Genomic DNA, 25,821 nt, shown 5'->3' on the forward strand with positions numbered 1-25,821 from the left:
GATGCTCATGGATCTTATATGACATCCCTGCCAGTTCTGAGCACTTCCAGGAGTGGGGAACTGTTGCTACTCTGGGTTCTCTTGTTAGAGAAAGGTAGCATATGGATTATTACCCCCTACTTACCTAGAGAGGACTGAGTGTTTCCATAACATTCAGTTCTTTACACAGATCCCACTTCTCTGGGCATGAGGATGGCTACACAGACTCGTGTGCATTTGGTATCCCCTGAGATCCTGGAGGAAAACAGAGGGCAGTCTTAATGTCCTTCAGTGAAGAAAGATTAGTGAAGGATGTATTTACAGAAATGTGGGAAAGTTGTGGTGACCCAAAGGGCCATTGGCACACCTGGGAACCAGTAATATAGGGAAGCTGTTCCCCTCAGATATAAGGGACAAGAGGCATGAACCCTGTTACTATAGCAGCCACCCCAAGCTGCCACCAAGGATGTGAGCTGCCTGATAGGAGCTGAGGTCTTAGAAAGGAGACCTCAGCAAAGGAAGCGTCAACGCTCACTTCTCTCTCCTCCTGACTTCCCCTTTCATTGGCTGAACCACCAGTAGGATTAGCACACAGGTGTGTGAGTGATGTCATCCACACAGGCTACAGAATACAGGTTTGCTTCTGCTCTCAAGAACTTGGGGATATTATTCTATTACCTGGGATCTCTCTATATCCTGCCCACATTTTGGAAGAAGGCCCTGTATTCAATGTCCCTCAAATTATCCCTTTGAGTGTTCCATCTCAGCTTTCCCAGTTATCTGACTCCTCTAACAGCAGAAAGTGGATGGATGGGCAAGTGGAGACTTCCTTCCCCCTGCCCCACATGGAGATGAACAGGACATGTGTGACTTTTTAATTCAAAGGAGAAAACTTAAAAGTCTCATACAGGTTAACTCAGGGCTCCCCATAAGTACATGAGGACTTGACCTTCCCTGCAGAAAGCATGGCTTGCAGAAATCTCAGGGCAGCTGTGTCAATACTATTTTTTTAATATAACAGATACATTTTTGGACTTTCCCTTTGGATAAAAAGGAGCACATATAATCTCCAAACAATTTGCAATTACATATTTTTCATACTTACACCAAGTTGTTTTCCATCTTGTGAAAGTCCTTGTGGAAAGTGAGCCGGGCGTGGGGACCCAGGATGGCGCTAGGATGACAGTCAGGAAGGGAATCTTTTGATTCAAAGCCTTATATCTGCAAGACCTGCAAGATGCACAGAGGTAAATCTGTTCAAATTCTCGGGTCCTCAAACTGAATGCCTAGCTTCTCCTGTCTTCCACATAAGTGCAAATGTTTCTAATTCTAATTTCTAGTTCTAAGATTAAGATGGATGTATAAGGAATGGAGAAGGCAACCTTTTCTTCAGAAGGTGTCCTTGTCCTTCGAATTGGATGGATGATCCATCCCCAAAGAGTATGAAAGGATAAAGGTTGTAAAGTCTCTCAGAGCAGTGCAACTCCATTTGGATGGGTTTCAGGACACTATTTAGCTCTTGTAAGCAAATATAAGGAAAGAATTTCAGGAACATCTAAGGAGAAAAACAACAAGAAACAATTCTTATAAAGAGTCTTCATGGTGGGATAAAATTAAAACATAGGCTCTGCAGTCACTGTTTGCAAAGACAGCCACATAGTGAATGACATTCTGTAATTTGTACAAATGTGGTAGATAGGTAAAGAACTGGTTGTCGGAATCTTGTAATGATTTTCTAGTTGGAATATTCCCAAGTGAAAATCTAAAAAATGAAACTGTGGCATAGAAGTGAAGATTACACTTGGACATTGAAAATGAAGTAATTTTAAATCCTGTAAGAAATAGAAGAATATAAAGGGCCCAGCTTCTAAAAACATAAAACTTTTTAAACATTTTAAAAAACTTTATTGTATTTTTCCCATTAACTTTTAGTCCCCCTACATGCCCTCCCCCAGGCAATCACCACACTGTTGTCCATGTCTGTGAGTCCTTTTTCTTTTTTGCTCAATCCTTCCAACCGCTAACTTTTCCTGACTCCCATTAGCTGTCATCCTGCTCTCCATCTATAAGTCTGGCCCCATTTTCTTTTTATTTCAGCGTGTTCAATATATTCCCCACATGAGTGAAATCAAATGGTATTTGTCTTTCTCTGGCTTATGTCAGCTAGCATAATGTTCCATGAAAAGCAGTATGGAGATACCTAAAAATATTAAAAATGGAACTGCCTTTTGACCCAGCAATCACATATTCTGGGAATATACCCAAAGGAACCCAAAACACTAATTGTAAAGGACATAAGCACAACTAGGTTCATTGCAGCATTATCTACAATCACCAAGATAGGGAAGCAGCCCAAGTGTCCATCAATAGATGAGGGGATAAAACAACTATGGGACATTTACACAATGGAATACTACCTGGCTTTAAAAAACAAGAAAATTTTAACCTTTGTGAAAGTCTAAGATGTTTTTTAATGAGAAGAAGAGACAATTTAACATTGTGTGGTCCCAGGTTCCCTGCCTAGTTACAACATAAAGAACAAAAGCCATAAAATGGACAACATGCTAACAATTAGAAGTTGTAAAGATGAGATTTTAAAAAGAGACAACACAGACAGATGACTGCAGCATATTCTTTTCTGTTACTGAGTGCAATTTTATTACATCAAATTGAATTTCAAATATTGGGTTACGTGACTAATTCAGTTTTTCAAATTCTTAAAAACAAGAAAGGACTTTCTTTTTCCTTGTTAATACCTGAAAATGTTCTTAATTTAGAATACATTTTTCCCTTTTTTTTTTGTATTTCTGCATGTGAAGCTCCTACTGGTAAATGTAGTGGTTTCAGGGAATCCAGGTGCTCTGAGGCTGTTAACAGCTCAGTCTCTATTTCTTGAATACTTTTGAGAAATTTATTTTGCAGTTATAGTTGGCACATAATATTATATTAGTTTAGGGTGTACCACATCATGATTAGATATTTATATACCACATGAAATAATCACCCTGATAAGTCAAGTACCCCCCTGGCACCATACATAGTTATTACAATATTATTGACTTCCTTCTCTGTGTTTTCTTACATCCTGGGGACTATTTATCACTGGCCATCTGTTTTTCTTCCTCCCTTATTGAATTCTTCATAATCTAACACTTCTGCAATGATGCACATGTAGCTGGAAAACAATGTTTACATTATGGAGCAGGGAATGATTGCATAACTAATGTGAGGAACAATTCTTTGAAAGTCAAGGACTGCCCATCGTTACTTAGATAAGGTCAGAGAAGACCCAGCACTGTACATACAACTTTAAAAAAATCATACCTAAAGTACTCAAAAGAATAGCATGAAATTTGAAAGTAGAGTCCACTCTACATTGTGTGATTTTATGTTAAACTTTTGAGTGATAAATTTAGAAGAAAACCCAGAAATTATTTGGTCTGGGCCTCTCACTTTGCACACGAAGTAACTGCCAGGCAGAGAAGGGCAGTGATTTGCTTACCACTCCAGCTAGTTACTGGCAGAACCAGGACCGTCCTACTACCTTCCAGCCTGGAGTCATGCCTTCACTGTCACATAAGGGGCAAAAATTCACATATGAGTATATGTAATATATAAATCGTCTATTTCATTGTATAAAATTTCATGCCTACATATATTAGAAGACATAATAGATGCCTGCACATTTATATAACAATACATTTGGATTTAAGAGAAATTCATCCTTGGCTGGTATGGCTCAGTGGACTGAGCATAGGCCTGTAAACCAAAGTGTTGCTGCTTCAATACCCAGTCAGGGCACATTCCTGGGTTGCAGCCTGGGTCCCCAGCAGGGCGCGTGTGAGAGGCAACCACACATTGATGTTTTTCTCCCTCTCTTTCTCTCTCCCTTCCCCTCTCTCTAAAAAATAAATAAGTAAAATCTTAAAAAAAGAGAGAGAAGAAAATCAGATGCCATCTGTGCAAGTTAAAAAAGAAAAAAAAACAATAAATGAGATATTCAAGGTGGTGGTGGAGTAGGTAGAAGCTATACTCACCCTATCCCAGCATCAAACTTGAACTACAACTAAATTATAGAACAATTATCCTAAATCACCAACTTAAGATTAGTGGTAGAGTACTCTTTTAACCAAATATTTACAGATGAAGCCACATCGAACCTGGCAAGAAGGGAGGAGATGGAAAAAGGGCTGGCCTTGCTTTCACTGGTGGTCACTGAGGTCCAAGAGGGCTCTATCAGCTGTCAGGTGTTCCCCCTGAAAAGTGTGGAGTCTAAACCCCAAGCTGGGCCCCCCAAGCTGAGAAGAGGCACCCACATGACATCTGGCTGTGAAAAGCAGCAGGTTTTCTGTCCACCAGGGAGAGACTGGAGTCCACTAGAGACACAGCTAAACTCTTGAGGGACCAACACACAAAATTTTGTTCTCAGCCACTCACCCCAAGCTCCGGCACAGGGAGGGGTGAGCAGACTAGCGTTGTGTGAGGAGAATCTGGTATTTGTGGCTTTGGGGAGAGAGCTGAAGAGACAGCTGCCAGGAGCCCTGTGTAGAGTCATTCTGCCATAACACAGAGACCATCTTTCTTGGGTGAAGCACTCCCATGTATGTGGCAACAGTCTGGAGAATAGCAATGGCCTTTTCCCTCTGGACTTCCTTTCACCCCTGTGAAAACTTGTGCCCTGTTGACAAGTACAGCCAGAGGCCCTTTCAGTGAGTGAGCCTAACTGGCAGCCAGCAGGTGGAGGCAGGCAGAGGCAGATATCGAGGTGCCGTGGGACTTGTGCTGACCAGCACTGTGCCTGTTGCTGGTAATAGTCAGCTTTGGTGCATAGATTGGTCCTTCCCATGTGCACCCAGGTCCAGCAGAGGCAGCCACAAACTGTGGATGACTTGTTTCTTCAAACAGGTTGCCCAGGGCCAGTCAAATGCAGCCTCTGACATTGGACTGCACCAGAGTCTGTTCCAAAAGGCCCGGAACAAACGCCTCCAGGATCCAGCTTCAGACAACATCAGGGAAGAATCCAATAAGCTTCCCAAGCATCATATCCAGTGGGAGATCTCTGCAGGAACCTAATGCCATTGAGTCAAGTTCCACTTCATGTGGTCCGTGCATGTGTAGCAGCTTACACTCCATGGTCCAGCCTGAGCCTCACAGTCAACCAGCCTGAGGGGTGATGCCATGCATGAATATGCCAATAACAATCAAAACTCAATTATTACAAGAGAGCACACAGAACTTATCAAAAAAAAGATATCCTGGGCCATTCATGTCAGGTGATCAAGGAGACTGCACCATTGGACACTGTAGGACACCTGCTACAAAAGGACATTTCGTGATGACTGGGAGTCATAGCATATCTATCTAATACATAGAAACAAACACAAAGAGGCTGCCAAAATGGGGATACAAAGAAGCAGGCCCCAAATGTAAGAAAAGAAGGAATATCCAGAAAAAGAGGATAATGAAATGGAATTCAATGTGATGGTTATAATGATGCTCAACAGCATGAGAAAGGACATAGAAACCATAAAACAAGCCAGTCAGAAATGAAGAATACAGTATCTGAAATGAAAATATACTGGAAGTAATAAACAATAGGTTGGATGAAGCACTGGATCTAATAAGCTATGATGGCAACTGGGAGAACTGTATGAGGTCCCAACGGGCCTACTCTAATGGGAGCTGAGGCATCGTTGTCCTAGGTACAATGTTTCTTGTATCTTGTATCTTCTTCAATAAATGTTTCTATTTTTCATATTACATGGCTAGATAATTTCTGGATATATATGTATAGTTTCTTTCTCTCTCCCCAAAGAAGGAGAGATTTATTACAAGGTGTTGGTTCACCTGACTGTGAAGGTGAAGGACTTCCTTGATATGCTGCCTGTGAGCTGTACTCAGAACAGGAAAGCTGGTGGTAGTATGATTTGAAGACCTTCACGCCAGATTATTGATGTCAGAGATGCCATTTGGAGTCCAAAGCCTTGTGTACCAGGAGTGCCGAGGTCAGAAGTCACAATGTTCCAGCTCAAGCTGTGAGGCAGAGAGCATTTCAACCTTCTTCTGCCTTTCTCTTTCACTCAAGCCCTCAGCGGGTCAGGTGAGGTTCATTCACATTGGGAAGGGCCATTAGCTCTACCCAGTTCACCAGTTCAAACAGTGTATCTCCTGGAAACATCCTCAGGGACACACCCAGAAATTATATTTAACCAGTTATCTGGACACCCTGTGGCTCCCTCATAATCTTATGCTGACACATAAGATTAACCATTGCAGGTGGTGATAATAAGAGGTATTTTAAAAAAACACACCATTATTGATTTTTTAAATTAAATAAAATTACATTAGCTCCCTGTATTTCATGTGTTCATTCCAATGGCATAATTGATTTTATGTCAAAGGGTTTATATTTCTCTTCTGTGAGCTGTTTGCATGAGGCAGCAGCAAATTAGACTGGTAGGGCTGTGCTGTGGTGGGGACTTGAGCACGAGTGGCATTGCCTTTCCTTCCTGTTATCTTACACAGTGAATCCTTCCTGGGATTTGAAGTCTCAAGTAAAGCCAAGTAGGTGGCAGCCACACTGCTAGAAACTTTGATATATGATAAAAACATGAGGATTATTCATGAAGTTCTAGGCCCAGATAATGATAAATAGGTTTATCTTCTCTGTGAATGTCTGATGGGACATTCCAAAGTCATGAGAGACAATTGATCTTTGTTTGGGATTGTCCTGAATTTCCAGAACATCTAGCATCCCTGGTTATAATCTCTAAATGTCCTTTGTGAGTTGTCACTTCTCCCATTCCCTGTGACAAACAATAACGTGTTCATAAACTTCCCAGAAATCACACTGTGGTTGGTGAAAGGATAAAGCCAGTGCCACTTGCTACTGTGGCACCATTTGCTGAGCAGGCCCGTGACCTTGTTAAACATGACTGCTTTCTTACTCTTCTGAGCTTTTGTCCCCAGGACCCGAACATGACTGGAAAAGCAAGAGCAAAATGTGACTAACCACCTCCCAAAGCTGCAGGCAAAAAAGATATCATTGGAGCAAACTGCAGCTTCTGCAAAACTACCTGAAACCTCCTGTGTGCAGCACCCCCAACAGCCCAGGGTCCAGATAACAGCAACTCCCCATTTTATAAAATCCAATTACAATCCAATTAAAACTCAAAGCCCCACCCCTCATTGCTTGTTTATCTCTCCACCCCATGCCCCTTTCCACTCTTGGAAAGTGAATAAAAACTTTGCTTTCTGCATTTCTTCCCTTTGTGAATTCCTTCATACCTCACATCATCACCCAATCTAACATTTTGGTGGCCCGAATGGGGATTTCTCTATTTCTTCTTCTCCCTCACCTCCGATAATTACCCTTAGGGGAGCAGGGGGCCATGGAAGCTCAGCCCAGGCTAACGCCCAAACCCTGTCCCTGCAAGGTTTGGAAAGAGGCTTCTAATCCTTTTCCATCTCTTTGGACTCTGCGGACAGCCTTCTCCTCACTCCCTACATGGCCAGCAATTGGTAAGTCTCTCTGAATCTTGGGACAAAAACATTCCCATTGTTCAGAGTGATAGCTAGCGCCTGTCATATTGTTCTAAACCCTGGTACTAGGACTATCACTTTTCCAGGGTTTTGGCTGTGAGGGATGTCTCCCACTGTCTCCCTGCTGGGATTGGTCTGTTCTTGGACTCAGGGATGCCTTGCTCTGAACAGATGTTTGTGGTTCAGTCTGCTCTCTGGCTAAGGGATGCCTGGCTCTGAGGCAGATCTTCATTGTTGGTCTGCTGTCAGGCTCAGGGATGCTCAACGCTGGCAGCACATCTCTAGGTCATTTGAGTTGGGGATGCTCTCTTTAAACTCCCCCCAACACTGTTTGTTCAGGTCCCTGAAATATCCTTCCCTTTCTTATTTATTTTTCCTTTTCTTTTTTGTAGTTCTCATCATGGGCAATTCTCAATCAACCTTCCCAATGACTCTCCATTGGGATGTCTACTTAAGAACTTGAAGGCTCTAGGACTTACTGACCTCAAGCCCAAGTGCTTGCTTTTCTCTTGCAACATGGCCTGGCCTCAATACAAACTGGATGACCAGGAAGGCTGGCCCATGAATGGACCTCTTAACTATAATACTATCCACCAACTTAACCTTTACTGTCGCTGTCTTGATCCCTTATTGAGGGTTAGTTCTCAAGAGTAGGAGGTAAGATTTTAAACTTCAGCAGGGATTCCAGACCTCTTTCTCCTAACTATGTCTTTTCATTTAAATTTGCCTCCATCATAATTGTTTTCCTCTTTTCCATGACCATTCTATTTCCATCTCTTCCAACCCACCCCCCCATGCATGTCTATCTTACTGCAGAATATGCTGCATTTGTTTTCCAGCTGAATGGCACTTAAAGCCATGCTTTTTTTAAAGCTGTCACAGTTATAATTTGTCTTTTTCTTTTTATATTTTATTTATTTTTTAAATTTTATTGTTGTTCAAATACAGTTGTCTGCATTTTTCCCCAACCATTCCCCCCACCACCAGCCATCTCCAACTCCCTTCCCTGATTCCACCCCCCACATCGGTTTTGTCCGTGTGTCCTTTATAGTTGTTCCTGAAATCCTTTCCCTGCTTTCCCCTCACCCTCCCCTCCTACCTCCCTTCTGGTTACTGTCAGATTGTTCTTAATTTCCAGAGTAACTACCTTGCCCCCACCACCTCCAAAGTCATAGCCAGGCTTCTGCAGTAAAGAAAAATTTGTTGGCACTTGGACTTTAGAGATAATTGCTATAATCTGATGGTTCATAATATTTTGGAAGTCAATTGGCCATTTCAGATAACAATATTTAAATTAATGAGTAAAAATATAGAAGATGCCGACATAGACATTTCTCTTAGAATTGATCCTTACCCTTTTGTATATAAAGATATACTATTATTAATAAAGATATACATTATTAATGTCATAATTTGGAAGATATATTAGGACAATGTTCTTGAGTACTTCTGCATCAGTGGTAACAGTATAAAAAAGTGATGATGTTAGTGGATGACTTACTGTCTCCAAAGGTCTTCCTAATACTGCAGTTTCTTATTGCACTAACAAAAAACAAACAAACAAAAAAAAAAATGAAACCAACACTATCTCCTTTAATGACCCAACAAATGTTGATTCCTCAACCAGGCTACTTCTCTACTTTCCCTGTCACTTCCAGAAATAAATCATTTCCCTCTTTGTTCTCTTTACACATCCTCACATTTTGCTTTGTGTTAGAGAAAGGTGGTTGCATATGGTTCTCCCTTGTGAGACAGAAGGGCCTTGAAATCAAACACTTTGTGTTTTCACTCATGTTCATCCTTCTCCTGCCATGTACAGAGCCTTGAACATATCACATGCTCAGTTCATATTTATTCACTGAGTGAATGATTGAAAGAATGAAGCTTGGGTTGTCAGGACATTTATTCCTCTAACTCCTAAGCCCACGCAGGGGGGCACATGAATACGTGACACAACGTCCCCACAAGTGACTGCCCTAGGGAGAACCCCTTTGCTAAAATCTACTAGAAGTCCCCATTTCCTTCTTAATAGAGACACAGCACAAATTACAAGGCTGAAGAAAATGAAGTACAGAGTGCCTACAGTTGGAGAGACATGTTCCTTAGTTTGACAGGGAAGGAAGGAGCTGACTTTCAGAAGCCCAGAAATGGCAAGTCTTCTTTTGGTGCCAGTGAACTATTCTTCTGGAACCTTTAGCTTAATTGGGAGTCCTGCACCACATGGGAATAAGCAGGTGGTAAGTTCACTGGTTCTGGATTGGTTGCTGGGTTTGCCACGTAGACAGTTTGGTAGACCACAGTCCCCTGGAAAAGACAGACATAGGGGGTGCTCTGGTGAGATCCAGGCATACATAAAGACCTTTAGACCAATGGTCCCCAACCTTTTTGGCACCAGGGACCAACTTCGTGGAAGACAATTTTTCCACAGACGGAAGGTGGTGGGGGTCGGGGGCAGGAGTCAGAATTTGGTGGTAATTCAAGCGAAGCTTCACTTGATCACCTGCCACTCACTTCCTGTTGTGAGGCCCAGTTGCTAACGGGCCAAGGATCAGCACCAATCCACTGGCCCAGGGGTTATGGACTCTTGCTTTTAGGCATTCCTAGCTTCCCCTGCTCCTGGGCAGGAAGGGGAAGCCTAGATCCCTCTAGTCTTTACCTTCTTTGAGGCATTTTTCCACCCACTGAGGATCTTTGGACTCACATTAGAGACCAGTTGGCAGCCAAAGTGGACACATGTGGAGGCAATGCAGAGCTCCAGGAGGCTGAAGATGACCTGCACACCAGAAGTAGCACTGCCAGCGATCTGAAATGAGAACTAACTGGAAGGTTATCAGTGCTGCTCCAGGGGTCCAAGGTAGCCTCAAAATGTGGTTCCAAAATGGACTGTGGCTATGGCTTTGAGGAAGTATTATAACCGCGTCTTAGTCTCGTGCAGAAAATATCTGACCAGATTTGGTGAAGGTCAAGTGTTTGTAAAAAAGTTTTTTAACACTACCAGTGTTCTTGTAAGGAAAAGAAGGGTCTTCGTTTCAGGCAACACCTTAATACCTTATTTCAGGCACAGGGGACAAGACCTAAGAATGTGGCCTGGAGTCAGACAGTGAGAGAGTGAAACTGTTTTGTGTAGGAAGTGAATAGAAATTTGGGAGCATGGACAAGCAGCGGGGAGGAAAGTGAGAGGGTTAGAGAAGAAAGACAGGACTGAGCCACAGGATGGGAGGTAGAACCTGCAGACAAAGGATGTGGTATGTGAAGGATGTGTCATCTTCAGCCTTCAGTAGTTGCCTGGGCTCAGATGTAAACCTCCACCATCCCTCTGAACCTTTAGGGAAAGTGAGCCAGTGAAACAACCTTCCTGGCTTCTGACAGTGTCATTTTGTGGAGTGAAATAATTCAGGCTGTCTTGAATTTAGGAAGGAAGTCAGTTCAAAGACCCCCAAGCTGAACTAGTTCAGCAGTAGTAGAGTTCACCTGAGGAGCAGGAGACATCTCAGCCCTTCCCTGCTCTTCTCCAAGAATGCCCAGGAGAATAGGGTCTGTTTCTGTATCTGGGGAGAGAGTTAGGGTAGAATCCACTTTAATCCTAAAAGAACAAGGGATGAATAATCCCAATAATCATTTAGATTCCAATTATAGGAGAGAATAAATATGAAAGTGAAAGTGACTGATACAGGATAGGTACCAAACAAAGGTTTTTTTATTATGATTTCTAAAATGGCGTGCTTGACAGCTAGCTGCTCAGAGAATCATCTCTTTTGGAGACACCTTCCTTAGCACTTTCCTTCTTTTCCCCCTACATTTAGGGCATTTATTAAATATCTATTTGGTATAAGGTGCTAAGAAAGCACCCCAAGAAGCACAGTCTGATGAGGGAGGTAGATACAGATATAGAAAATTATAATTTACACCAGACACAGTAAGCAATATTAAAAAGCCAAAAAATTTTCCTCAAGCACTGGAGGTATAGAGATCCATGCTTAGGACAAGATTTAGAGACAGTTATATAGGACAGGGTGTCCAGGCAGAGGGAAATGCAGGGTGATGATGTCTTAGTCAAAGAATCACAGAAGCCTCGGGAGCAGAGGTTTTCACAAATGATGTCGGTCCATTTCAAATGTGTTTTCAACAACAAAATTCTTTCATAAATAAAACTTTCTAATGGGAGAAGGGTTGGGGAATGGGTGAAAATGATGAAGGGATGAAAAAATACAAATTGGCAGTTATAAAATTAGTCACAGGGAGGTAAATTAAAGTACAGCATAGGGAACCTAGTCAATAATATTGTAATAACTATGTGTGGTGTCATACAGGTACTGGACTTCTTTTAAGGATTTTCATGCAGAGAGGGCCAGAGACATGGAGTGGTAATTGCAGTAACTGAAAGTTAATCTGTTTGTTTCTGAAGATGAAGAAAACAGAAGCATGTATAGAGGAAATGCTGATGAAAAGCTCTAGCAAAGGGGGGGAAATTGATGTAGAAGAGAGGTGGGGCAAGGAAGAGGGGAGAAGCACTAGCAGTGATAACCTTGAGTGGGTGGGGAGGACAGGGCCATAGTGGAGAGGGAGTCATTGAGTTTTCATGGAACTCATCTGTAGCCACACTTTCTAATCCGATAGCCACGAGTCTTCCAAGGGCTTGAGATGTGATGTAAATGCAAAACACACACTGGATTTCAAAGATGTGGCACCCAAAATGCAAAATATTGAAATAATACTTTTCTTACACAGATTACATATTGGAAGATTTTCAAATCTGTTGGGTTAAGTGAATGTATTCTTAAAATTAATTCCACCCATTACTTTTTCATTTTATAATGTGGCAACTTGAAAATTTAAAATCACAGCCATAGCTTACATTATATTTCTGTTGGACAGCTATGGTCTACAACTTGAGATGGCTCATTCATTTACGCATTTTCTATGTCTGCTTTCACACAGGCTTGAGTTTGCAACACAGATCAGATGGTCTGCAAAGCCTTAAATATTCACCTTCTGGTCCTGTACAGAAGACCTTTGATGACCCCTTTGTCTATAGTAATGGGCAGGAAGGTGAGCCTGTGAGTAGACGTGCAGGTTGGTGAGTACCTGTGTGTTACATGTAGAACTGCATTTAATTCTCTCAACAGTGTCAAAAGGTAGGTACTGATTTATAAACATAGAAACTAAGACTAAGAAAAGTCACATGCTTAGAGTAACACAGCAATAAAGCTCCAGGTCAGGGACTTTAAATTCTGTTCTAATTCTGACAGCATCTCTGTTTGCGGTAGTGCCTGGTGAAGAGCTTGGTGGTCAGTGCCTTTCCAGGGATTTTCTAAACACAACTGATATGGATCCAGGGGAGTGTTGGTCAAGAGGGATACTCACCACTTCCAAATTGTAGTAGAAACTATGTGGGTTGATACAGATATCTGTGACAAAGAGACAGATTCCCACCACAGAAAAGATCACACTGAGGATGTTCATGCCCAAGCTGCCCTTCAGCTGAAGAAGACACAGAGGGTCAGGGTGGGAGAGGAAAATGATTATAGCTGAGATGAGCAGAGTCTCAATAAGTGTTTCCTAATGTGAATTCCATGAACCCTAGTTCTGCAGCAAGTAAAGAGGTGTTCTGTGCAAAAAGTTTGTGGGTAAATGGGGACTGAAAAAACCTGAATTGAACAAAGTTAAACAGGTTTGATGTGCAAGACTTTTCAGAGTCTTTAACGAAAACTCTTTATTTCCCAGAGATAGGACTATTAACTAGGGATTTTTTGCCCCCAATTTACCTAGCAATCTCCATTAAGTTTCTTGTGGGACAAGTACCCCAAGGATAACATTTGGGAAACACTTGACCCATTTATCCCCTGGGAGATAGGCAGAAGATTCAGCCCCAGTGTCTTAGGATGTGACAGTCTCTGATGCTCCACAAACATGGGCCAAGAGTAGAAAGGTCAGGCCAAAACTGAGCTTCCCTTTGGAGATTTTCAAATAGAACTTATGTGGTGTGTGACCTGACCACTCTGGGGCCCCTTGCCCTATATAACCTGCTGTGAGAGAAATAAAAGTACTTTCTTGGTTCATTGCTAGGTGACCACAAGGCCTTGTCCATGTTGATTGGACAGAACTTGGTTGGTTAGATTCCTGGGAAGCTGCTGCCTGAGCCTCCCCTGGCTTCCCTATAGAAGTGTCTGGAGGTCAGCTCTGTGCACTGCAGGCAGTCTCAGTGCCCTGCTCTGCTGGAGGGAGCCCTGTGCCCCAGGAAGCTTTTTGCCTCCTCCTGTAAGATTCTCTTTGGAGAGTTACTCTCTGTGTCTCCACACCCTGACACCTCAACAAAGATGTCCGTATTTCCCTTCCTTCCTCTAAATCTCCTGGACTCTTTCCCACTTATGACTTGGCCAAGTTGGTATGGTCCTGCATGTGGGTATGAGTGACCATGCATGTCAGTGACCTGTGTCTGGTTATGAGTAGGTGTATGGATGGAGGAGGGATTGTGTGTTAGCTTCTTTCCTTTGTAGTGTGTCCCTGCTATTGGTCCACAGCTGGGAGAGCCTGTATCAGGATGTGACTTACCAGGCAAGGAGATTTTGGCTGCTGTTCTGATGCCACTGAGAGGGATCCTGAAATGATGAACTGGCACAGAAGAGGGAGTTTAAAAAGAGGTCAGAGGTCAGAGCCCCCCCCTTCAGCCTCCTGTGATTCCTATCACACACATATTCTCTCACACATGCTAGGTTCCTCTGCTGGGTCCTCCAGCTCAATATGGGGAAAAGAATGAAAGAATGAGTGAATGAGCTGCACAAAACAAGAGCACATAGAGTGGGATAAATATAGATTTTAGGATACAGCAGACATCGTTTTAAATTCTAATGTGAAAATCATGTGATTTTGGGTAAGTTATTTTTTCAATATTTCCTCATCCAAAAATTGGGAAAAACTTTATATCTTCCTAAATGTCATTGTCAAAGGGTATATTGTCCTTTGAGTCTGGCATTTATTATGGTTGCTTATGGTTGATCCTGTACACAGTAGACAGTCAAGAAGTTGCCTCTTTTCTGTCTTTTGTTGCCTCATATGCATATTGTGTTGGCCTCCTAAGAGGAGTCAGTCAGACATGGGCACTCTGGTGGGGAGAGTGAAGTTCCTTGAATTTTCACTGCTTTTACACGTAAGCCCAACACCATTCCTACATGTCTACAATTGTCTACCATGTCTACAATTTGGTGAGTCCCTTTTATTTACTCAGAAACATTGCATCTCCACAGTTCTGAACGTCATATATAAGGGTGATGGGGTACATTGTGTGCATTTATTTCAGCACTCATGTTCTGCAGTCAAAGTGGCTGATGGGATTCCCTACAATCACTGAGGGTCTGAGAGGGCATTGGCTAGCATTTAATAAAAGCTTTGTTTAACAAAATCCAAGATTGTGGGGGAGTAAGTGGAAGTTACACTAACCTCCTTCCAGGATAAATCTGAAATTACAACTAATTGTTGAGAAATCATCCTAACCAATTGAACACTAGCTGGCAAGAAGCCTCATAACCACACACAGACCAAAGAAACCATTTCACCATGATGAGACTGGTAAGGAATGCAGAGGTGTTGCGCGTGGGTCACCGGCCAGCAGTGACCATGGAACGCTGTGGATGGCTTGACGATAAACACGCGAGAAAAAACAACACATGCACAGAGACAGACTAGTTTCTGTGGGGAAGTAGGGACAGAATGGCCACCCCCCCTAGTGGGGAGCGTGCTGATTTACCATCCATACCTGCTTTTATTGGGATCATTTTGCATAATAATTCAGGTAAAGTACAGTACTCATTAGGGGAAGTAAGGAACTATAGAAAACAAAGAACTCTGCCGGTCTATTGAGTTGGGGTCAAAGAGCTGTAAGACTGAGGAACAAAATAACTTCCTCCTAAGACCCTTCTCATTCAACTGAGAGCATTCTAAACAAAGAAGCTTTCACAGTAATTTACATATTCTTTCTTAGGCCTGATCACCCTGGGGAATCCGCACTTCTCAGTACCGAGCTGCACCACCCTGTCATTGTTTCAGGCTTAGGTGGAGCAAGGGAACTAAGGCAACCGAGAGATAAGGAGATTTTCTTCCAGACGCTGAGAACTCAGGCTATGTCAAAGCCAAGGAGCGAGGGTCCATCACCCCCCTTTTGCTGCAGCCCCCCAAGTCCTTCTTTTGGGGGGCCTCCCAAAAGTGATCGTGCCTGTCTTAGGTCATTCCCCCCGTGGGGAATCTTACCCGTCTTTGGCTAACCGACCAAGCTTTTTGGGGTTCAGTTATGAATAAAGCAGCAGAAGCAGCATTCCTGCCAGGAAGATAAGCTTTTATCTCCTTGCCAGCTTACGGTTCCAAGGGCGTTCCCTTAGCCTTAGCTAGGCGGGGGTTTCAGCCTCTGATACCAGTCAGGGCGGTTCCCAACACAGAGGAGGTGTGAGAAGACTGTCTGGGTTCCCATGGGTGGCAGTTGAAGTTTCAGAGGGACATTTCAGAAGGTGGAGTGTCCCCCCTGAAAAGTGTGGGGTCTAAACCCCAAGCTGGGCTCCACAGCCTATAACCCCAGAGCCAGAAAGGAACTCAGATAATATCCAGCTGTGAAAAGCAGCAGGATTTCTGTCTGCCAGGGTGAGATGCCTGGATACTCAGAGAGCCTCTTAAAGAGCTAACACACAGATTTTCATTTGCAGCCACTTACCCTGGGCTCCAGCAAAGGCAGGGCAGAGTGGCCTAGAGACAGTTGAGGATAGGCTGGGGTTGATGGCTCTGGGGACAGAACTGAAGAAACAGGATCCCCGTGCTGAGTCATTCATCATATTGCAGAACCCATCTTCCTCAGGCAGAGCACTGCTCTCTGAATGGCATCAGCCTGAGGGGAAGCAGTAGCCCCACCCACAGGAATTACTCTGTCCCACACTGTGGAACTTAAGCCAGGCTTCAGATTACAGTTTGAGGTTATAGCATTGATTCATTCAACAACTAAGGTGAACAGGCCTCTAGGAGCTCGCAGCTGACCCTCCTCAAGGCCCAGTACTGATAAAAGCTAGGCTTGGTGTGCTGCCTGGTTCTTTCTGCACACAAACAGGCCCAGCACACAAACTGTGGATTGCTGATAGCTCCAAATAGGTTGTCCAGGGTCAGTCACAAGCAGTCTGACAAAGGCCTACACCAGAGTCTTTGCAGATCTAACTCTTACACAGGGAAAAATGTAAAGAAGCAGCCAAAATGGGAAAACAAAGAAACAGGCCACAAATGAAAGAATAAAGGAATTCTCTAGGAGAAGAGCTAGATGAAATGGAAGCAAGCAATTTATCAGATAGAATTTAGAGTAATGATTACTAGGATTCTAAACAGCATGAAAAAAGACAGAAGCCATAAAAAAGGACTAGTCAGAAATAAATAATGTGCTAGAAGGAAGAAACAGTAGGTTAGATGAAGCTGAGGACTGAATCAATGATTTAGAAGACAAGGTAGAAAAAAACACGCAGACAGAGCAGCAATAAGAAAAAAGCATTTTAAAAAATGAGGAGAACTTGAGACATTTTGAACAACATGAAGTGTAACAACATCCACATCATGGGAATAGCAGAAGCAGAAGAGAGCGAGCAAGGGATCAAGAACCTATTAGAAGAGATAATGACAGAAAACTTCCCTATCTGGTGAAGGAAAAAGACACACAAGTCCAGGAAGCATAGAGAGTCCCAAATAAGTTGGACCCAAAGAGGTCTACACCAAGACACATCATAATTAAAATAACAAGGCTTAAAGACAAGGACAGAATCCTAAAAGCCATAAGAGAAAAGCAGTCAGTTACATATAAGGGAGCACCAATTAGACTATCATCTGATTTCTCAACAGAAACATTTCAGGCCAGAAAAGACTGGCATGGAACATTTCAGGTGTTAAAAATAAGGACCTACAACCAAGGCTACTTTACTCAGTAAGGCTATCATTTAAAATTGAAGGAGCAATAAAGAGCTTCCCAGACAAGAAAAAGCTGAAGGAGTTTGTTAACACCAAACTAGTACTGCAACAAATGTTAAAGGGCTTGCTTTAAGAAGAAGAAGAAAAAGAAAGAAAAAAAACAGAGGAAAACAAGCTAACAATAAAATGGTACTAAATATATATCTGTCATTAATCACATTCACTGTAAATGTCTTAAATGCTCCAACCAAAAGACATAGGGTACCTGAATGGATAAGAAAACAAGACACACACATATATGCCGTGCCTAAGAAGCCCATCTCAAATTAAAAGATGCACACAGACTAAAAGTGAAGGGATCCAAAAAGATATTTCATACAAGTGAAAACTTTATAAAAGTTAGGGTAGTGATACTTATATCTGACAAAATAGACTTTAAAACCAAGGCTATAGTAAGAGACAAAGAAGGACACTACATAATGATAAAGAGAACAATGCAACAAGAGGATATAACCTCCATAAATATTTATGCACTCAACATAGGAGCACCTAAATATGTAAAGAAAATCTTGGTGGGCATAATGGGAGAGATTGACAGAAATACAGTCCTAGTCAGGGATTTTAACACTCCATTGACTTCAGTGGGTGTTTCTTCCACACAGATCAACAAGAAGACACCAGTATTAGAGGACATACTAGATCACGTGGATTTAATTAGAATCTTCAGAGCATTTCACCCCAAGGCAGCAGAATATACATACTTTTCAAGTGCACATGAAACATTTTTTAGGGTAAACCACGTTAGGACACAAAACAAGTCTCAATAATTTTAAGAAGATTGAAATTATATCAAGCATCTTCTTTGACCACAATGTTATGAAACTAGAAATCAATCGCAAGAAGAACGGTGAAAAACACACAAAGACATGAAAGCTAAATAACTTATTAAACAACAAATAGGTCACCAATGAAATCAAGGAAGAAATGAAAAGATAACTCATAATAACTGAAAATGAGGGCACAACAATCCAAAATCTGTGGGACACTGGGAAAGCAATCCTAAGAGAGATATTCATAGCATTATAGGCCTGTCTAAAAAAAAAAAAAAACAAGAAAAAGCTCAAATGAACAATTTAACTTCACACTGAAAGGAACGTGAAAAAGGACAACAAAGCCCTAAGTGAGTAGAAGGAAGGAAATAAGAAAGGTCAGAGCAGAAATTAATGAAATAGATTCTTAAAAAAATACAAAATATCAATGAATCCAAGAGCTGTTTCTTTGAAAAGATAAACCAGATTGACAAACCTTTAGCTGGACTCATCAAGAAAGAAGAGAGAAGACCCAAGTAAATAAAATCAGACATGAAAGAGGGGAAATAACGACTGACATTAAAGAAATACAAAGAATTGTAAGAAAGTATTATGAACAACTATCTGCCAATAAACTGGACAATCTGAACAAAATGGATAATTAATTCCTAGCAACATACAATCTTTTCAAACTAAATCAGGAAGAATCAGAGAATGTGAATAGACAGATTACACCTAGTGAAACTGAAGCAGTAATAAAAAAATCCCAACAAACAAATTCCCTGGATGGAAGGCTTCACAGGTGAATTTTACTAAATATTCCAAGAAGAATAACACTTCTCCTTCTCAAACTATTTTATAAAATTCAAGAGGAGGGTTAGCTCCCATACAGATTTTATTAGGCTAGTATTACCCTAATTCAAAAACCAGATAAAGACATTACAAAAAAAGAAAATTATAAGCCAATATCCGTGATGGACATAGATGCTAAAGTCATCAATAAAATATTAGTAAACTGAATGCAACAATTGCAAAAGGATTATATACTGTGGCCAAGTGACATTTATTCTGGTGATGCAAGGTTGGTGCAACATTCGCAAATCAATAAATGTGACTCACCACATAAATAAAATGAACAAAAACCAGTGATTGTATCAGTAGATGCAGAAAAAGCATTTGATAAAATCCATCACCCACTTATGATAAAATGGGGTGTTGGAGATCACCCTGAGAATGTGATAAAAACTATGGGCTTTTCCAGAAAAAAGTAATCATCTAATATACCAAATGTTTTGCTAAAAGTGTGGTTTTGAGGCCATCTGTGGACACCAGGTTGAGTCCCCTCTTCTTGAGAGCTTGTTTGGAGGTTCTATTGGGGGAGCGCAGCTACTCATATACCCTTGACTGAAAACCGGTCCTCTCCTCTAGTTGGGAAAGTTGTCTTTTTCTGCTGAGTGGATAGCTCCGGGAGCAATGCACATAGATTGGTGAGAGAGGAAGGGGCCACCTGCCTAGCCAGCCAGATCAGCTGAATCAACCCTGGTAATCAGTGGGGTGGCAGATGTCACAGCCAGATCGCCCTCACATCCTGAGTCCCCGTTTCTTAATGACTCTTCTGTGGTTGGGCATCCACTTTCAACAAGTGGTGGAAATGGTTCTCTGCTGGAGCTTGGGCTGGGGGCCTGCACTGATCAACACTTGAGCCGAGTTCCCAATATGTCATTCTTTGTGTGGATTAGAAAAGATGCTGCCTCTGGGCTGATGATCCAGAGGAAGGTTTCCTGACCTCTGAGGTGGGCTAATCAGGAAAGGTGCCCAGTCTGGGTCCATTGAGCCTTACAGGGCTATCACTTGGTGTTATGAGCTGAATTGCATGCCCTCAAAATTCAAGGGCTTTTGAAGCCCTAACCACCCCCACCTCAGAATGTGACTGTAGGGATGGTTCCAGATGCATGATGGTTGGACTTATGATTCTGTTGACTTTACAATGGTGTGAAAATTATATGCCTTCAGTAGAAACTGTTCTTTAGGTTTTGAATTTTGATCTTTTCCTGGGTGAGCGGAATGGAGTGGGATACTCTCTTGTGATGGGGGACAGCAGCAGCCAGCCACAGCTCCCTGTCAGGAGAGTGACCACAGGATTAACAATCCGTACACTGCAGTGCAGAATTGGATGCATTTTTTACTTAGGAGGTGTTTAATTGATGGTGGATTTATTGGGATGTAACCCCATCCTACACTAAAGAGCACCTGTATTTGAGGATAGGACCTTTAAAGAGTTGATGAACATTAAATGAGGTCACATGGCCGGGCCCTAATCCAATGACAGGTGTTCTTATAAGAAGACACATTAGGGCATAGACCCACACAGACCATGTGAAGACACAGGGAGGAAGACGACCCTCTACAAGCCAAGGAGAGAGGCATCAGAAGAAACTACCCTGCTGACACCTCCATCTAGGACTTGTAGTCTCAGAAACTGTGAGATAATAAATGTCTGCTGTTGAGCCTCCCAGTCTGTGGTATTTGTTCTGGCTGCACAAGCAGATTAACGTTCCTAGTGAACAAGACCTGAGCTGGGTTCACTTGCTCTCTTGCTCCCACATGTTCTCTTGCCTGGAAAACTCCTGAAGCAAAGAACACAGCTCGACAAGGTGGCCCTGAGTGTGTTGGCAGTCTCTGGAACTCACTTGCAGGGTGACTGTCATTACTTACCGAGATACCACCCCAGAAGGGAACGCCTCCGTAGAATGAGACACATATATAGTACCCAGGCAGCATGGTCCCCATGATGATCCCGAGGCCAATGTATATCAGCCCAATCAGGATCTGGAGGGCCTGTCAGGGGAGCCACAATCTGAGTCCTTTGTTTCTGAGGGTGGAATCTACCCCTTTTCCCCACTTTGTAAATCATTTAAATTTATTATTATTTTTTGTTTCTTTTTATTTTAATAAATATTTAATTTTCTTGGTTAAAATAATTTGGAAAATATAAAATTAAAATAGAAATGTCTCATAATTTTCCCCCACTTGGAAAAAAACAACACTTAAATTTTGAATCTGGGAAGCCTGGATTAGAATCCATACATGTCGATCATTCAGCTGTGCGATAAAATGGGCCTCCCAGTGCCCTACCCAGGACTGCCTCTTAGGCAGAAAATCAAAGTGAGTTTTTACTTTGTTGTCAATGAGCAAAGATTTCATTTAAGCAACTTGGGTTTTGACTCCCCCTTGTGGCTCATTCACTGTCCTCAGTTTCTTCCAAAGGCCCGTGGGTTAACATGAATTCTAGCAATGGAACCAACTTTCTAATTTTCGGCTTCCTTTTTGCTTTTCTTTCTGTTTCCTAAAATGCCTAAGTCAGAAAGTACAAGGCCCCATACTGAGGCACTGGTGATGCTCCACAGCTGAGCTTCTTAATAGACCTGAGTTTGCCAAGCCGGGGTCAACTCCAGCCCAGCTTGCTGGATTTGAAGTTTCTGTATTTCCAACCCCCCTCCCTTTACTGACTCCAGCCACATGGCCCCCAGCCTGCAGTGTGATTCTCACTTACCCCTAAGGTTTTGCCCTCTTTAAAGGTTCTCTGGGCTGGTTGAACATTCACACGCCCACATTGGTTTCCAGAAGTTAGGACTTGTGCCTGGTTGAATGCATACTGGAGCACTTGAGATGTGCTCCTCAGGTTTACAGAATGTGTATGTTGGGGTGCCGCCTCCATCACAATATAAGCCATTGGGCCTGCTGAAGTCTCTGAATTCATGCTTCTAAAAAAATGCAATACAATCATCTTTCACGTGTGCATTCATGCTTATGTTGAAAAAGAACTTTTGCTTTCATTGACACATCATTTGAACATCACAACCCTCTATAAATTTATTCATTCAGTTTTAAGGATATTGCATAGCAGTTAGAGGGCACTTTCTCACTCAGTGCTTTACAAATACATCACCTTGAATCCTTACACCTGCCCAGTTATATAGGTGAGAAAACTAAGGGGCAAAGAGTCTCAGCACTACAGAGGGCAAGGGCTACATCTTTCTGATTTTTGTATCACTCACTATGCTTAGCATTGTGTTTTTCATGCAATGGCATGTCAAAATTTCAGAGCTGGAGATTCTCTTAGAGACCATTGAGTCCAATTCTCTCGATTTCTGAAGAAGGAAACTAAGGTTGGTAGCATGGACATAAATTCTCCAAGGTCCAAGTTATATAAATATTTGTTAAATGGACTCATCATCCTTCAAGGAAGCCCATTCCCAGCATAGAGTAATTCAGGTCAATTGTGAATTCTATAGGTTTAAAAATTCCTTTTCTTTCTTCTTGAAAGAAATATAAAATAAAATATATAAAATATATGACACAAATTAAGTTTAATTTCCCATACTTATTCTACTATATATTAATTTGATACAGATCTCATATGTTTCAGGCATAAAATTTACAGAAAAAGTTAAAGTTAATTGTAGACTTCTGGGCAAGATGGCACAGATATACATAGCTTGCTTCCTTGCACAACTGCATCAAAATTACAACTAATCTGTAGAACAACCATTAGTCAAAAACATCAGAAATTGAGCTGAATGGAAGTCCTACAACTCTGGAATTAAAGAAAAAAAACCACATTGAGTCTGGTAGGAAGGGCAGAGATGTGGAACAGGCTAGTTCCACACCCACGTGTGGTGGATAAAATACAGGAGGGATATCTCAGGAGCAATGAGTCACAGCCCCACACTAGGCCCCTAATCACAGGGTTCCAGTGCCAGGAAGGTAAGTCTCCATAACCCCTGACTATAAAACCAGCTTATTAAGGCCTGGAAGAGAGAAACTTCTGGACTCCCAGGCAATTCCTCTTAAAGGGGAATTGCATATACTATGCATAGTAGTCTATGCATAGACTACTCAAACTCACCCCCTCTGAGCTCCAGTGCTGGGGAAGCAGCTTGAAAGGCATCAGAAACATACAGGGAGGAGCTAAATTGTCTAGCATCAGAGAGAGAGCTAGGGGACAGCTTTCTCTCAGACAGAAGTGCTGGCAGAGACCGTTTTTCCTTTTCTGAGACCTCCCCCTACAGAGCCACAGAGCCAGTGAGCCACAGAGTGAGCAGGCAGGCACAATATCTGACACAACATCAACAAGGCTCAAACTGTTTGTCCTACCCTAGGGATTCCTTGAGGCCCTACTCCACTCATATTGTAGGCCCACTCAAACTGTTTCCAGTGGCTTTTCCATACATCTTGTATTGGCCTATGCTTCAGATTTTCCTAAATTTTCACAAACAAGCAGCCTATGGCTTCAGTGAGCCCTGTGTCTCTTGCTAAGGTACCCCATAACTGGCACTAGGAACAGCCAGCCTTTGTTCACAGCTTGGCCTCTCCTGGGCCCCTCCAAGACCAGCATATGTAGCAGCCATTGGTGGATCTCTTTGTAGTTAATGCTATGTGACCCAGGATAGAATGCAGGTGGTGGCTGACTTTGGATATGCCAACAACAATCAAAGGTCAACTACAAGAGCAAGGTATATACAGCCCATACAGAGGGAGCACCTTGAGCACCCAACTTGGATAATAGGACAGGCTGTGTCACTGGACCCTTCTGGATGCCAACTACAGTAAGCCATTCTATTAAGCCTGGGAGCTGTATTAGCTCTACCTAATGCATAGAAACAAACACAAGGAGGCTGCCAAAGTGAGAGACAAAGAGACATCCCAAATGAAAGAACAGAGCACCACCTAGGCTCTCTCCTGTTGCTTCTTCTACCCTAACCCTTCATTTGTTTCACTGTCCCCAGCTTTAATAAAGGTACTCTCAGAATAAATTAGACCCATGTTGTGAAATCTTTCCTGCAACAAGATCAAGAAACCACACACTATTGGCAGGTGTCAGGCATAAATGCTCTGAGTCTGATCCAATACTGGTGACAAATTTTAAGTCTAATTTGGCAGAAAATCTTACCAGCGTCCCTGAGTTACCTATGGAAATCATTAGATTAAATATACTCACTTCATTTTGCCTTCAGCAAAGACTCTCTTTATCCTCTTCCCCAGTGCTTCGTGGTGGGCAACTTTTTTTCCCAGAAGGACAATGCACAGAGTCTTTTGGGTAATATGTTTAGAAAGATCTAAAACAAAATCCTTCTGGTAAAGACAGGGCAGTTTACCAGCTGCATAGAGCTGAATTTTTACTCCCTGTAATAGGCAAGGAACCAATTAAATGAGTTTAATTGGGTAAGAATTTACTGGTATCTGTGTGGAGAAGGAAGAGTCATATTTGGTGGGATTTCACAGAAATGAACTTCGCACTCAGGGGTGATGTGCATAGCTCTGTGATGTAACAAATGCCTTAGCAGAGAATAGGAACCCATTCATGAACACACACTTATTGGCTTTCCTCTCTCCACATATCACTTTTCTATTTTCTCACAGTATCCAAATCCATTGGGCAGTGCCTGTTTTTGTGGGAACCTAAAACAAGACACCCACTATCTTGGTTTTAGAAAAATCTGGCAACAATAAGAGAATAAGAGACTAAAGACTGAAGTAGATACAGAAGCTGTATATCTAATTTAACCTCCTCATCCACCAAATGATGCCCATGGATCTTGTATGTCATCCCAGCCAGTTCTGGGCACTTCCAGGAGTGGGGAACTGCTTCTACTCTGGGTTCTCTTGTTAGAGAAAGGTAGCATATGGATTATTATCCCCTACTCACCTAGAGAGGACTGAGCGTTTCCTTCCGATTCAGTACCTGTACACAGATCCCGCTTCTCTGGGCATAAGGATGGCTTACACAGACTTCTGTGCATATAGTATCCTCTGAGATCCTGGAGGAAAACAGAGGGCAGTTTTAATATCTTTCATTAAAGATAGATTAGTGAAGGATGTATTTAGAGAAATGTGGGAAGATCATGGTGACCAAAAGCACTGTTGACACACCTGGGAACCAGTAATACAGAGAAGCTTTTCCTCTTAGATGTAAGAGACAAGAAGCATGAACCCTGTTACTATAGCAAGCAGCCAGCATGAGCTGCAGCCAAGAATGTGAGCTGCCTGATAGGAGCTGAGGTCTTAGAAAGGAGACTTCAGCAAAGGGATGGTGAACTCTCACTTCTCTCTCCTCCTGACTTCCCCTTTCATTGGCTGAACCACCAGCAGGATCAGCACACAGGTGTGTGGGTGATGCCATCCACACAGGCTACAGAGCACAGGTTTGCTTCTGCTCTTGAGAACTTTGGGATATTGTTCTATCACCTGGCATCTCTCTATATCCTGTTCACATTTTGTAAGAGGGTCTGGCATTCAATGTCCCTCAAATTATCCTTTTGAATGTTTCATCTCAGCTTTCCCAGTTGCCTGACTCATACAGCAGAAAATGGATCTGGGTGGGCAAGTGGAGTTTTGTTTCCTTCTTTGGTCTCCCTCACCAGCACCCAGTGGATGCACATGTGACATCTATGACTATTTTTAATTTTATAGAAAAACCTAAAAGTCTTGTGGAAGAAATGGGGCTACATATCAACCTGACAAGCTCAGGGGAGGCCTGTGTGTCAGCCTTACACACTCAGAGACC

At 42.3% G+C, this 25,821-nt stretch overlaps 1 protein-coding gene across 2 annotated transcripts; it reads right to left on the reverse strand.

Moving 5' to 3' along the window:
* Window positions 1–9,424: 9,424 nt before the first annotated feature.
* Window positions 9,425–25,278, reverse strand: LOC123829571 (membrane-spanning 4-domains subfamily A member 8-like). 2 transcript variants are annotated; one of them, XM_045855417.1, is made up of 8 exons: window positions 25,188–25,278; window positions 24,964–25,075; window positions 21,808–22,018; window positions 20,970–21,092; window positions 14,074–14,133; window positions 12,886–13,002; window positions 10,223–10,324; window positions 9,425–9,825 (listed from the first exon to the last, which is right to left on the reverse strand). In XM_045855417.1, exons 3-8 carry the CDS (start codon window positions 22,012–22,014, stop codon window positions 9,715–9,717), a joined length of 720 nt encoding a protein of 239 aa, XP_045711373.1. In that variant the 5' UTR covers window positions 22,015–22,018; window positions 24,964–25,075; window positions 25,188–25,278; the 3' UTR covers window positions 9,425–9,714. The 2 variants fall into 2 exon arrangements, with proteins under 2 accessions (XP_045711373.1, XP_045711372.1); XM_045855416.1 differs by having other exon boundaries at window positions 10,223–10,336.
* Between the last annotated feature and the right edge of the window lie 543 nt (window positions 25,279–25,821).

Source organism: Phyllostomus hastatus, unplaced genomic scaffold (genome assembly GCF_019186645.2).
Source record: "Phyllostomus hastatus isolate PE091 unplaced genomic scaffold, TTU_PhHast_1.1 phas_scaffold_11, whole genome shotgun sequence".
NCBI classification, from domain to species: Eukaryota; Metazoa; Chordata; class Mammalia; order Chiroptera; family Phyllostomidae; genus Phyllostomus; species Phyllostomus hastatus.